The sequence below is a fragment of the Bactrocera dorsalis genome, chromosome 5 (genome assembly GCF_023373825.1).
Source record: "Bactrocera dorsalis isolate Fly_Bdor chromosome 5, ASM2337382v1, whole genome shotgun sequence".
Taxonomy (NCBI): Eukaryota; Metazoa; Arthropoda; class Insecta; order Diptera; family Tephritidae; genus Bactrocera; species Bactrocera dorsalis.
In genome coordinates, this window is record NC_064307.1 from 57,655,505 (window position 1) to 57,669,077 (window position 13,573).

At 40.0% G+C, this 13,573-nt stretch overlaps 4 protein-coding genes across 7 annotated transcripts; 3 read left to right on the forward strand and 1 right to left on the reverse strand.

The window, feature by feature from the left end:
- Positions 1–544: 544 nt before the first annotated feature.
- On the forward strand, positions 545–3,176 carry LOC105224749 (dynein intermediate chain 3, ciliary). The gene is made up of 2 exons (XM_011202938.4): positions 545–2,345; positions 2,491–3,176. Exons 1-2 carry the CDS (start codon positions 756–758, stop codon positions 3,043–3,045), a joined length of 2,145 nt encoding a protein of 714 aa, XP_011201240.2. The 5' UTR covers positions 545–755; the 3' UTR covers positions 3,046–3,176.
- On the reverse strand, positions 3,121–4,681 carry LOC105224750 (protein hold'em). The gene is made up of 3 exons (XM_011202940.3): positions 3,777–4,681; positions 3,570–3,723; positions 3,121–3,508 (listed from the first exon to the last, which is right to left on the reverse strand). The coding sequence occupies exons 1-3, from the start codon at positions 4,672–4,674 to the stop codon at positions 3,121–3,123; spliced, it is 1,440 nt and encodes a 479-aa protein (XP_011201242.2). The 5' UTR covers positions 4,675–4,681.
- A 232-nt stretch (positions 4,682–4,913) lies between these two features.
- LOC105224751 (dynein intermediate chain 3, ciliary) lies at positions 4,914–7,127 on the forward strand. 2 transcript variants are annotated; one of them, XM_011202941.4, is made up of 5 exons: positions 4,914–5,985; positions 6,045–6,223; positions 6,296–6,533; positions 6,664–6,883; positions 6,960–7,127. In XM_011202941.4, the coding sequence occupies exons 1-5, from the start codon at positions 4,915–4,917 to the stop codon at positions 7,007–7,009; spliced, it is 1,758 nt and encodes a 585-aa protein (XP_011201243.2). In that variant the 5' UTR covers position 4,914; the 3' UTR covers positions 7,010–7,127. The 2 variants fall into 2 exon arrangements, with proteins under 2 accessions (XP_011201243.2, XP_049314782.1); XM_049458825.1 differs by having other exon boundaries at positions 6,664–6,887; positions 6,960–7,113.
- A 220-nt stretch (positions 7,128–7,347) lies between these two features.
- Positions 7,348–13,571, forward strand: LOC105224748 (2-(3-amino-3-carboxypropyl)histidine synthase subunit 1). 3 transcript variants are annotated; one of them, XM_049458827.1, is made up of 3 exons: positions 7,348–7,501; positions 7,609–8,155; positions 12,090–13,571. In XM_049458827.1, the coding sequence occupies exon 3, from the start codon at positions 12,094–12,096 to the stop codon at positions 13,486–13,488; it is 1,395 nt and encodes a 464-aa protein (XP_049314784.1). In that variant the 5' UTR covers positions 7,348–7,501; positions 7,609–8,155; positions 12,090–12,093; the 3' UTR covers positions 13,489–13,571. The 3 variants fall into 3 exon arrangements, with proteins under 3 accessions (XP_049314784.1, XP_049314783.1, XP_019845271.2); XM_049458826.1 differs by lacking the exons at positions 7,348–7,501; positions 7,609–8,155 and adding exons at positions 8,257–8,551; positions 8,612–8,655; XM_019989712.3 differs by lacking the exons at positions 7,348–7,501; positions 7,609–8,155 and adding an exon at positions 8,262–8,551.
- The last annotated feature ends 2 nt before the right edge of the window (positions 13,572–13,573 follow it).

The following is a 13,573-nucleotide window of genomic DNA, read 5'->3' on the forward strand; positions in this document are numbered from 1 at the left end:
TTCATCGCTGAGCAAAATTTAGCTCGAAAACGTCGCATCTTTTTAGAATTTTTCAAGAGGCCATAGAGTAAGCTTTATTTAGACGTAAGTCTTTACATGATGAAATGCCAAACAATACTGATTAAAAATAATATGAGAACTTGGATATTGAAAAAGTACCTCTACGGGATCACCCGTTATTTTTGTCACGTGCAAAGCTGAAGTACTTATCAAAAAGTCTTATATTAGCCGGCCGGAATTTGAACCTTCTACTCACGAGTTAAGTTCCTACGATATATAAGAAAAGAAAATAAAGCATGTAAGAAAGGGCTAAGTTCGGGTGCAACCGAACATTTTATACCCCATTCTAAAGAAAAACCAATAAAAAAAATATTTGTAAGGAATTTTTTATAAAATGAAAATAATATGGCGCTGAAAAAAAATTGGCGTGAAAATGTTCTGATATAATATATTTATTTTCTAATCAAAAATAATTGAAAACACTTCCGAACACGTGACTTAGACATCTTTAGGAACATCTATAATCTTCAACCAAATGTCAAAAAGAAAAATAGCAGTTAAATATTTTTTTTTTCAACGAAATTGTTTAAAAAAAATTTATTGGAAGATTTTAGAATACTAATTTAAAATTTTTTTAACTATCGTTAATTGATACAAATATATATTTTTGCATATATTTCAACAAGTGAACGCGAGCTTTGAAGAAAGTCGACAGAAACCGCATATTACTGAAAACCAAGTGAAGCTCCATACCCATGTATCACAATCAGTACATTTATGCGCGTGAGCGTCGCCGCTTTGGACGTCAACCCTTGCTTAGCGATCGCACACAGCTGATGCTCAGCATACAGCCGAGTCAACGCACGCGCAACTCATATATCTTACGTAATCCGATGAATAGCAGCACACAGTTGAGCGATCAAATGGCCTACAGCTGGGTAGAGACGGATAATGTGACCTACGCCGAGCATGGCATGTATCATTATGAGGGCGGCTGGCCGCGCGAAGTGAACATCAACGACGAAGAGTCGACAATGCGTTACCGCAAGAAGATCGAGCGAGAGGATAACTGGGGTGTGCAGGTGATGCATCTGATACACACATCAATGGATGTGACGGCACAAAATAGCGCAGTAAATATTTATCAAGAATTTTTCGTCGACTTGCCACCAGAGCTGGGTAAGGACATACGCATGCCATTTGAGGCGCGACAATGCAATATATTTCATGATCCGCTAAAACCCGTGCGTCCTATCACCGTGCTCGACTGGATGCCGAGCGAACGGCGCAAATTCCTATCGCAGCCGACCAACTTCAACAGGGTGGCACCATTACGCACACCGGCAGTCACCACAAAGCCGATAGCAGAAACAGAAGACGGAGATGAAAATATTCAAACTATACAGGAAACAATACGTACCGATGGTAATCCAAACTCGTTCTATGTCTGGGACCAAGGCAACGCTTTGAGTCCTGAGGTGGTGCTCGAATCGACGGAGCCGGTGCGACGTGCACATTTTTGCCCACGTGATGATAATTTTATAGCCGCCGGACTCCAATCTGGCATGGTAGCTCTGTGGGATGCGCGGAATGGTGGTAAGCCCTTAAAAATTTCACCGCTCGAGGCTGCACATCGTGAGGAGGCCGCCGCCTTGTGTTGGGTGCATTCAAAGTCGAACTCTGAGTTCTACAGCGGTTCATATGACGGCTCTGTGAAATATTGGGATGGTCGCGACTTGGAAACACCCATACAGGAAATTTTACTCGATCCCGAACCAACCGACGAACAAGCGAATGAACGCGCACATGGCGTGACAGTGTTGGAATTCGAATACACCATACCGGTGCGTTATATTATCGCCAGCGATCAGGGTTACATATTTATCGGCAATCGTAAGGGTATGTTGCCCACGGAAGTGTTAATCTCTAATTATCGCCTCTTCTCGGGTCCGATACGTACGATCGAACGTAATCCGTTTTTTGTGAAGAATTTTCTAATTGCTGCCGACTGGTGTGTGAAAATCTGGGCAGAGGAATGTAAAGGTGCGCCCACGACACTACTAATGAAGAAGAAGAATGAAATGTTGTGTGGCACGTGGAGTCCCGCGCGTTGCTCTCTCTTCGTCACCGGTGATGCGCGCGGCGAAGTCGACTTTTGGGACATACTATTGCATCAGAGAAAACCCATATTTACGCTAAAATTGAAGCAGCCCATAAAATATGTCAAGTTTCGTCCGGATGGTAAGTATTTGGCAGTGGCGCTGGAAAATGGTGATGTACAACTATTTGAGCTAGATCCGGCTTTGAGACAGAGCGCCGCTAAGGACAAAGCATTGCTAATGGCGGTGAGCATGATTAATAAATGGCAACACTACTGGCTAGATGAGTTAGCTCTCCCCTCTATACACCCGAAACTGAACGACCACAAGACAACACATTTTTTTATATATATCTTTTAAACATAATTACAAAAAAAATTATCCCTTATAGCTCTTCGAGCGCGAACTTTTCCGCTCCAAATTGCTGGAAGGACGTGTCGAGGAAGTAAAACTCAAACGCAAGACATCGCTCCTCGAAGCTGAAACCAAACAACGCGAGGCCGAATTGGATTTGATCGCCGAACTTGATCCCGATGACCCAGACCAATTCTTGCAGATTATCGAAAATGACACTGAATTCAAGGATATGTTGAAAATATTCAAGGACAGCACGTTCAATATTGATAAAAAGCGACAAGAACGACAATTCGTCATGGAGCGCACCGATTTCGAGAAAGTCGAAGGAGAACCGGATTTAGAGGGACTTACCGCCGAAGAGATTGCGGCACTACAAGGTACCTCTACCATCAATACCGCAGGTGTTTTGGGTGATGCGGCCAATGCAACAGGCGCGGGAGCCGGAGCGGTAGGCGCTGGCGGTAAGGGCGCCGCTAATGCAGCCGGTGCTGCGGGTGCAGCAGCCGCCCCCGGTGCGGAAGAAAAAGAAGCCACAGTTGGCGATAAACGCATAAAAGTGCTGAAGCGGATGGCGGACAAGGATAAATAATTGACAGATAAATATATTTTTTATAAGAAAACTATATTATACATTTATGGAAATCAAACTACATTTCGTTTGTTATCAAAAAACGCAAATTTTTTCCGCTAACTCTGGTATCTGTATAGCTCTCATATCCACCACAAAAACGCTCATTTGTCGGCGTACAGCGCTCTCTTTACGCACCAAGAGCTTCACCTCAAAATAGTTCATCAGAAATTTCCATTTGCATTGCGCTTTCTCGTGCTCGCTTAGCGTTTGATACTCGTTTGGGGTTAGCCCGAGCACGCGTTCGGCTATGGCGCCAGAGAGACGCGCCTCTACCAATGTACCAGTATGATCACTAAATTGCACATTTATGTTGAAGAAGCTTTCGTACTGCGCACCATCGTGGTTGAGTGAAAATTCCAGCTGGCATTTAGGCGCATCACATTCGTTCTGATTTCTCGTAAGCAAACTGTGACAGGACTTGCTGGTTGAGAGTAGAGTAAATTGACGGTATGATATGACCCTTATATAGGATTTGCGCTTACCATCTACGACTGATGACTTGACCGGTGCCATCAAAGTCGAAATGCGTCAGCATGGCATAGACAACGGCGGTGAATTGCTCTTTGTCATCTTTGAGTTCGCCCTCAGCGCGCGCATATAGCTGTTTAACTGTCATCTGAGTTTTAATTTCAGCAGCTAAAATATTGTTTAAAATGGTTAGTTATGAAATTTTCAACACAACTGCTTACCATCTACTTGACTATTCATTGTGTATGCCAACGAATCCCAAGGCTTAGTTGTTATAGTGGCGGCAAACTGCATTAAGGCATCCACCTCCGCGCCAATGGGGTTCTCATAGACCAAAGTCCGTCCACTGAATGTTAGCGTGGTGCTTTTGTAAAATTCCGAGAACGCAAGCTTTACTTCAATCAAATGCAACACCGTGTGCATACCCTCCCAATATTGTTGCGCGCGCAGTATCCAATCGGCCTGCCAAATGCTCAGCATAACACCGTCACTGTAGCTGCTGTCGATCACAATCAACTCAAGACAACTTAGCATTTCACCACTGCGTTTACTGCGCACCTCTTTGACCGGGCGCTGTGCCGCCACCAAAACCAGTAAATCGACGAACTGCTCTTTGGCGCTGCTTTCCTTCACTGCGCAGCGCACATCCTGTAATTTGAGCGCACTGCAGAGTGGCTTATGTGGCACACGACGCAAATTGTGCAACTCACGAAAGGCATCAATATCGCGGCAGTTGTTGGTGTCCAACCGACCTTGACCTTCATTTAACACCAGGGAGAACGGCACAGTTGACAGCGGTTGAAAGCGCACATTATCCACCAAAGTGGATTTGTCGTGCACCAACGTGGGCACGACGCTCGGCGTGATGACATCGATGATGTCATAAATCTTGAATTTACGGTTATATTCAGCGACCAGCTCCTTGGTGCCCCAAACTTTACAATTGATGATGTGTCGTTTGGAGTCACGCAACGTAAAGCTCATAACGCCACGAAATTCAGGCGAATCGCGTACGAGAAAAGTTTTTGGCGTTGCCTTTGTGAGTATAATGGCAGTAATTAAAGCGTTTTTTAGCTCTGCATTGAGCTCAGCTATTTTTTTGGGCGCAACGCCTGTCATTTTTTCAAATTCACAGAAAAATATTTGAACAAATTATTTACGCTAAAAATAACGGTTAATTGGCCGTTAACTAAGTAACAGTGCTGCCATTGCACAAACTAAATAGCAGAGTTGTTACTCGATGTTGCCATGCAACTGCAGTTTATTATTTTAATATGGATTAAATAGTTGCATACCTTCAGTAGTGCTGAAAATATGTCGAAATTATTTGGTTTGTAACAATAACTAAAAAATCATAAAATGGAGTACACTTTTAAGAAAGAGCGACGCACCTTCGGCGCTAGTGCGAGCTTCAGCGACAAAGATGAGGTTATCTTTTCGGAAAACTCTTCGCAAGAGCTCGCTAAGGGCTACATACTTAAGAATCCGGTGGATCGTGCAACGCTTTTCACCCGACAAATGGCCTTGAGTGAGGCAAACACCGAACGCGCAACATACAAGCATGTCGGTATCACGCATAACGAAGGTGGTTGGCCCAAAGATATTAACATGTCCGATCCGGAGCAGACGGTGCGTTATAAAAGGAAAATTGAGAAAGACGAAAACTACATAACGCAAGTTATGAACCTCACTAAACCAATGGAGCATTATATACATCAAAATAATGCGGTGAATATTTATGAAAATTATTTTGAGAATCTCGATCCGGCGCCATTGCCTGAACCGTGTCGCTCACGCACCGTTAACGTTTATCGTGATCCCAATCCCATAAAAGTGCCGGTCACACATTTGTCGTGGTCACCGGATGGTGGAATTAAAATGGCAGTCAGTCATTGTGACATGAAATTTCAGGGTGATAAAACGGGTCAGCGTTGCAATTCGTACATTTGGGAGATTGAGAATCCAAATGAACCGTTTCTAACGCTAGAGCCGAAAGTGGCGTGTGTATGTTTGGAATACAATCAGAAGGATCCAACAAGTTTGGTTAGTGGAATGTATAATGGACAGGTGGCCGCTTGGGATACGCGACATGGCAAGTATCCAGTGATGATAAGCGAACGTGAGATATGTCATCGTGATCCAGTTAACTCGGTATTATGGAATAATTCGAAGAGTGGCACGGAATTCTTCTCTGGTGGTTCCGATGGACAAGTGCTATGGTGGGATACGCGTAAATTGAGTGAACCATTGGATAAATTATTGATGGATCCAATACGTAGTGACGAGCAAGATCTGGCACGTTCCTTTGGCGTTTCGGTGCTGGAGTATGAAACTACAATACCGACACGTTTTATGGCTGGCACCGAAATGGGTATGCTATTCTCGTGTAATCGTAAGGGCAAAACACCCATGGAGAAGATACAGATACGGGTGAGCTATAATTGAAGCAATATTTGTATACAGTGTGTCACTACACATATTCTCCTTAGATGATGTGCCACTTGGGCCCGGTGTATGCCATAACGCGAAATCCGGCCTTTGTAAAGAACTTCCTAACCGTCGGCGATTGGTGTGCGCGCATTTGGTCCGAAGACTGCCGTGAGAGCTCGATAATATGGACAAAAAATAGTGACGCTATGCTGACCGATGGCGCTTGGAGTTACACGAAGTAAAAAAACTTCGAAGTTAAAAATATAAAGTAGTGTTATAAATTATTAAATATAATTCTATTGATTTTCAGGGTTTCGCAATTCTTCATCACGCGCATGGATGGCGTTCTCGACACTTGGGATCTATTGCAACAACAAAATCAACCAGTTTTAACGGTAAAAGTTTGTGATGAGCCATTGCATTGTGTGCGCACGAATGAAAACGGTAAATATGTCAGCTGTGGCAGCAAGCATGGAGCAACTTTTCTTATCGAAGTATCCGATAACATGGTGATGTCGGCGAAAAATGACAAACCGTTGCTGACGGCGGTGAGTGAGAGTATTTTTTTAGTATTTCTCGAGGATTTACACTTTTGCAAATATTAAAAAAAAAAAACGTAAAAAGACAATAATAGTGCTTATCGACTTTTGTTTAGTAACTATCGATATTTCATTATAGATGTTTGAACGTGAAAATCGCAGAGAGAAAATTTTGGAAGCTAAATCACGTGAAATTAAGCTGAAAGTCAAGACGAATCAAGGTCAGGATCAAGGTGATCTAACCATGCTCAACGGGCGCATTAATGTTGCACCATTTAAAGATGCTTGCGAGCAGGCAGCGGCAGAGTATTTCGTAGCTGTAGAGCAGGAACGTTTAAGACGTATACCTGGCAACAAGCGTAGGTGATCTATTATTATTTTTTTCCACTTATTATGTAAAGAAACAATAATTAACTTTTTTCTAACATTTTATAGAAGAAGGGGATGAAGCTGAGCCGTCTGACATCGACAGCGCTAGAACTTAAAGAAATTTTACTATAAATACTGGTAGCACATATTAAAAAATTATTAAATAAATTGTAGTTACGCATTCGTTATTGCTTACGTGGCAAAAATAAAAATAAAAAACACTTAACACATTTTTTGATTTCCTGTTTTTTGTAATATATTGTTTTATTTGTAAAAATATGCAGATTTTGATTGAAATCGATAATGCGTGCAATAATTCAATCGAATGTAATTTATCGGTATAAATGTGTTGTATATGTCAAACTTTTACTTTATTTAATAATGTTTGAAACAATGTGTAACCCTGTGCTTAGTTAACGTGCTGTTTCTACATAACTTTCCAACACTGCGCTCTTATCACAATGTGACAGCTCACTTTGCCATTGACGTTTGATTTCTTCATGTGTTTCCTGTTAATTTTGGCGAGAGTTCGTAAATTTTAACAAAACATCGCGAAATTTAAGTCTAAAAACTTGCTAATAACAATCGGAATGTAAAACAGTGCAATGGTGAAGCTTAACACCGTTTACTATACTATCAACGTGTCGTAACTTTTTCCTTAGCGCTACCACGATAAAAGGCGAACAGCTGATTTCACTAGTTGCTCTGCTTTCAGGTGCCTACGTGACTCATGAACATGTGCCAATGGTGGACAAACTTCAAAAGCCAACAATAATAACAACAACACGTGCGAAATAACACCAAAAACAAAAGAAAACACAGCCAGGGTAAACAAAAAATGCAACACCAAGCCCAAGCAAGGAAATATTAACGGCGAACGCAAATCAATTACTGCGGCGGTGCAGAGCAAACCAGACGTATATTTTGAGCAAAAGTTTTGAAACAAGTTTGTGTATTAAAAATGACGTTATAATAGTTATAATATAACAATAAAACATTATAGTTATTAAAGTTGTGAAAAGCAGCAGTCAACAGAAGAGTATCTATACAACTTTAATAAATTCTCACTGATTGAGTAATACAAATTGTTTAATATAATAATTGTGTACTAGTGTCAGTGCTCAAAAAATAAAGAGATTGTGTAAAGTTTAATGACATAAAGTGAGCTTATTTAACAAAATAAAATATAATTAATCTCGTGATTTGCCAAAAGCAAAAGCAACAACACTAATCTAAGGCAGCAACAAAAGCCAAACACCAAGGTAAGTTGCGAAAAGCTGCTTGACATCAATCTTACTAAAAATAGCCACATATACTTATCCAAACATATACATTTATACATATATTTGTTTGCATAATAGTTATGTATGCCTTGCAATTCAGTAACCGCTAGTAAAAACACTAAATTAATTAATAAGCTTCTGTGTTGGATAAGATTTTACTACTACGTGAATACAATAAATTGTGCAGTTATATTGCTGATTGCTGCATTCAAGTATATTTGCAAATATGTGAATACTTTTGGGCGAGCCCCCTTTTTGAAATTACAACGATACCGCTTGCCGGCGTTCCACGCTAAACTCTCAAAGTTTACTGTGTATCAGAAGGACCGTTTGCAACGCCTTTTATTTATGAAACTTGCATACTTGTGTGAGCGGGTATGTTTCTCTATATCTTGTCTGGAATTCTATCTTTTTACTGTGTTGTTTCTGTTGCAGCCTTTGCATAGTGCAAATTGCTCACGTAGGCCACCGTTTTTGAGGTACATACATATGTACATATCTAAATACCTATCTACTTAGTGCATATACATTACTTTTCTTTGTCAGTTAGATTGTATTCGGGTGTGTTAAAGTAGCATTTTCTTAATTAGCTAAAAATATAGACAATTTACTCATTTTGTGTTATTGTTTTTGACGGAAATGTGTTTAGTAATTAGTTATATGTATGTGTAAATAAACACAAAACACCATTAAAAATCGCCAGGCTGATCAGCAAATGTTGTTCAACTTGGTATATAAAACAAGTAATCGTCGCATTTATATGCAATTAGTTCAGATTTCCGCATCTAGTTTAGTTTCTTTGTTTACTTTTAAGAAAAGAGACTAGTATTTTTCCAAATATATGTATACATATATATTTTATAATAACTATAACATTTTAAAAACCTTATTACCATGTTATCAAACTTTATTTTGTATGAAAAATCGGTGTTTCCCCCTGATTCGCATTCAGCCTTATACTAAAGAGCTGAAATTGGGTTAATATATAGGGTGATTTTTTAAGAGCTTGATAACTTTTTTAAAAAAAAAAACGCATAAAATTTGCAAAATCTCATCGGTTCTTTATTTGAAACGTTAGATTGGTTCATGACATTTACTTTTTGAAGATAATTTCATTTAAATGTTGACCGCGGTTGCGTCTTAGGTGGTCCATTCGGAAAGTCCAATTTTGGGCAACTTTTTCGAGCATTTCGGCCGGAATAGCCCGAATTTCTTCGGAAATGTTGTCTTCCAAAGCTGGAATAGTTGCTGGCTTATTTCTGTAGACTTTAGACTTGACGTAGCCCCACAAAAAATAGTCTAAAGGCGTTAAATCGCATGATCTTGGTGGCCTCCGAAGTTTTCCCTCAAAATGGCCATAGAATCGCGAGCTGTGTGGCATTTAGCGCCATCTTGTTGAAACCACATGTCAACCAAGTTCAGTTCTTCCATTTTTGGCAACAAAAAGTTTGTTAGCATCGAACGATAGCGATCGCCATTCACCGTAACGTTGCGTCCAACAGCATCTTTGAAAAATTACGGTCCAATGATTCCACCAGCGTACAAACCACACCAAACAGTGCATTTTTCGGGATGCATGGGCAGTTCTTGAACGGCTTCTGGTTGCTCTTCACCCCAAATGCGGCAATTTTGCTTATTTACGTAGCCATTCAACCAGAAATGAGCCTCATCGCTGAACAAAACACGCGCGCGAAACACATTTCGAACCGAACACTGATTTTGGTAATAAAATTCAATGATTTGCAAGCGTTGCTCGTTAGTAAGTCTATTCATGATGAAATGTCAAAGCATACTGAGCATCTTTCTCTTTGACACCATGTCTGAAATCCCACGTGATCTGTCAAATACTAATGCATGAAAATCCTAACCTCAAAAAAATCACCCGTTAGTTATGAATCATCAGTTGTTTGCTTTAAATTATACTTTTTTATAAATTCACGTAATAATAAAACCAGTTTTGAAGCATATAAAGGGTGATTTTTTAAGAGCTTGATAACTTTTTTTAAAAAAAAAAACGCATAAAATTTGCAAAATCTCATCGGTTCTTTATTTGAAACGTTAGATTGGTTCATGACATTTACTTTTTGAAGATAATTTCATTTAAATGTTGACCGCGGCTGCGTCTTAGGTGGTCCATTCGGAAAGTCCAATTTTGGGCAACTTTTTCGAGCATTTCGGCCGGAATAGCCCGAATTTCTTCGGAAATGTTGTCTTCCAAAGCTGGAATAGTTGCTGGCTTATTTCTGTAGACTTTAGACTTGACGTAGCCCCACAAAAAATAGTCTAAAGGCGTTAAATCGCATGATCTTGGTGGCCAACTTACGGGTCCATTTCTTGAGATGAATTGTTGTCCGAAGTTTTCCCTCAAAATGGCCATAGAATCGCGAGCTGTGTGGCATGTAGCGCCATCTTGTTGAAACCACATGTCAACCAAGTTCAGTTCTTCCATTTTTGGCAACAAAAAGTTTGTTAGCATCGAACGATAGCGATCGCCATTCACCGTAACGTTGCGTCCAACAGCATCTTTGAAAAAATACGGTCCAATGATTCCACCAGCGTACAAACCACACCAAACAGTGCATTTTTTGGGATGCATGGGCAGTTCTTGAACGGCTTCTGGTTGCTCTTCACCCCAAATGCGGCAATTTTGCTTATTTACGTAGCCATTCAACCAGAAATGAGCCTCATCGCTGAACAAAATTTGTCGATAAAAACATTTCGAACCGAACACTGATTTTGGTAATAAAATTCAATGATTTGCAAGCGTTGCTCGTTAGTAAGTCTATTCATGATGAAATGTCAAAGCATACTGAGCATCTTTCTCTTTGACACCATGTCTGAAATCCCACGTGATCTGTCAAATACTAATGCATGAAAATCCTAACCTCAAAAAAATCACCCGTTATATTGAGTGTGTGCTCGCAAGAACTTTCAAAAATGCGTCATAAAGTTAAAGAACCTCAACTTTGTGCGGCACATAACAAAAAAAATTAATAACAACTTCGAAATTATTACTGAGAACCTTGTACTGAAAAAGGTGCTATGCATGTATACGTAATAAGTAGTAACATTTCTTGAATTAAGCATTAATATTAAAATAAGCAATAATATAAGCAGATTTGTTATACACACTTATGTATATTTGAAATGTATCATTAAGACCTGAACAGAGGGCAAGTTTGCCACGAAGTTTTGTAACAAAAAGATGAAAACTTCAAAGGCCTTATGAATTATTAAGATATGTAATAATCAAAGTCTCGATCTAAAATAACGTCATAGTCAGGATAAAATCTTAACCTAGAACCGGCATGTCCGTCTATATATGCACGAACTAGTCCCTCATTTTTTGAGATATCGATCTCAAATTCCGTTTTCACCGGTTTTTTTCAAGAAGCTGCTCATTTGTCGGACGCACCTATATGAGTATCGAATCACTATATTATTATTTGATGAGATTTATACACGAAATTTGTAGAAAATACTTTCCAAAGCAACGGTTCAATCTTCGAACAAATTTTTTAGATAGGTTTACTACATATGTATACTTAGCTGTCATACAAACTCAACCGGTTTCGGTTCAAGCGAAGACAATGTTTTTTCTCGAATGCATTCATAACGTAGTAAAATTTCAAGTGGAATTGAATATACAAATCATTTTGCGATAAGCAATGTTGTCAAAATATTATTTAACTCTAGAATGATAACCTTAATATATATTGTATTATTTGATAACAGTGATGATGTCTGTCTGATCTTTGAAGCGAATCGCATGGCTGCAAATAGCAAAGTAGTTTTATTTTATAGTTTTCTTTATTCCTTTATTTATTCACAAGCATACATAAACTAATTACTAAAAAGTTATCAACAAGTGAAAAATCAGAATTATTTATTTATTTATTTTTTCTTATCGCAGCACAATGTTGGATGTAATCCCACCAGTCAACATGGACTTAACACTTAAAGAACCTGCCACTAACGCACCGGCCAACAATGAAATCGTTGTGGTGCGTGCCAAGCCGAAGAAAGTCTTCAAGCCCAAAGCGCGCATCAATCGCATTCCACAGTCACTGCTCGATGATCCAGTGCTACAGAAGGCCATCGATCGTCTGCCATCTAATTACAACTTTGAGCTGCACAAAACCATCTGGCGCATACGTGATATGAAAGCTAAACGTGTAGCATTGCAACTGCCCGAGGGACTGCTTATGTATTCAATGATTATTGCTGATATAATAGAACGTTTCACCGATGCCGACACCGTCATCATGGGTGACGTCACTTATGGCGCCTGTTGTGTGGACGATTACACCGCCAAGGCTTTGGGTGCTGATTTATTGGTGCATTATGGGCATAGCTGTCTCATACCTGTCGATCAGACCAGTGACATTAAAGTTCTATATGTGTTTGTGGATATTAAAATTGATCCATTACATTTCATCGATTCCGTTAAAAAGAATTTCAAACCGACTGATGGCCAAATTGCGCTCGTGAGTACAATACAATTTGTGACAACGCTACAAGCGGCTTCCGCCGAGCTTAAAGCAGCTGGCTATGATGTGATTGTGCCACAAGCGAAACCTCTAAGTCCTGGAGAAATATTGGGTTGCACATCGCCTGAACTGCCTGCCACCGCTAAGATGCTGATTTATCTCGGCGATGGTCGTTTCCATTTGGAATCGTCTATGATAGCGAATCCTACTTTGAAAGCATATAAATATGACCCTTACGATAAAAAATTCACCATTGAGGAATATGATCATCGCGCAATGCAGTCAATACGTTATCGCGAAATTGAACGTGCACGCTCTGCCAAGAAGATTGGCATTATTGTCGGTACTTTGGGCAGACAAGGCAGTAGTCGTGTGCATAAATTTCTCGAAAAGCGTTTGCATGCCAAAGGTTATGCTACAACAACAATTTTGTTATCTGAGATATTTCCACAAAAGTTGGCGCTCTTTGCCGGCATTGATGCATTTGTGCAAATTGCGTGTCCACGCTTATCCATAGATTGGGGCACCGCCTTTGCCAAACCATTACTGAATCCATATGAACTGTCGGTTGTGTTAGGTGATGTCGAGTTTACACCACATAACGTAGCACCGAAAAACAATGCATATCCAATGGATTTCTATGCGACCGGCAGTCTGGGTCCATGGACACCTAATTTTAAACCACCAGCTGTGGGCGAGTGTGATAACAACCCGTCTGAGGCGTGTTGTGGCCGCTGTGTGCGTGCGGAATTGGAAAAGGACAACAACGATGCAGCACGTGCAGCCACGATAGAAGACATATTGGACTTTAAGAAAGGATAAATGGCGTCTTCAAATATAGGAATTAAATCAACGGGCTTACCTATGAACAGCTTTAGATTTAGTTAGTTTCACGGAGTGTTATATT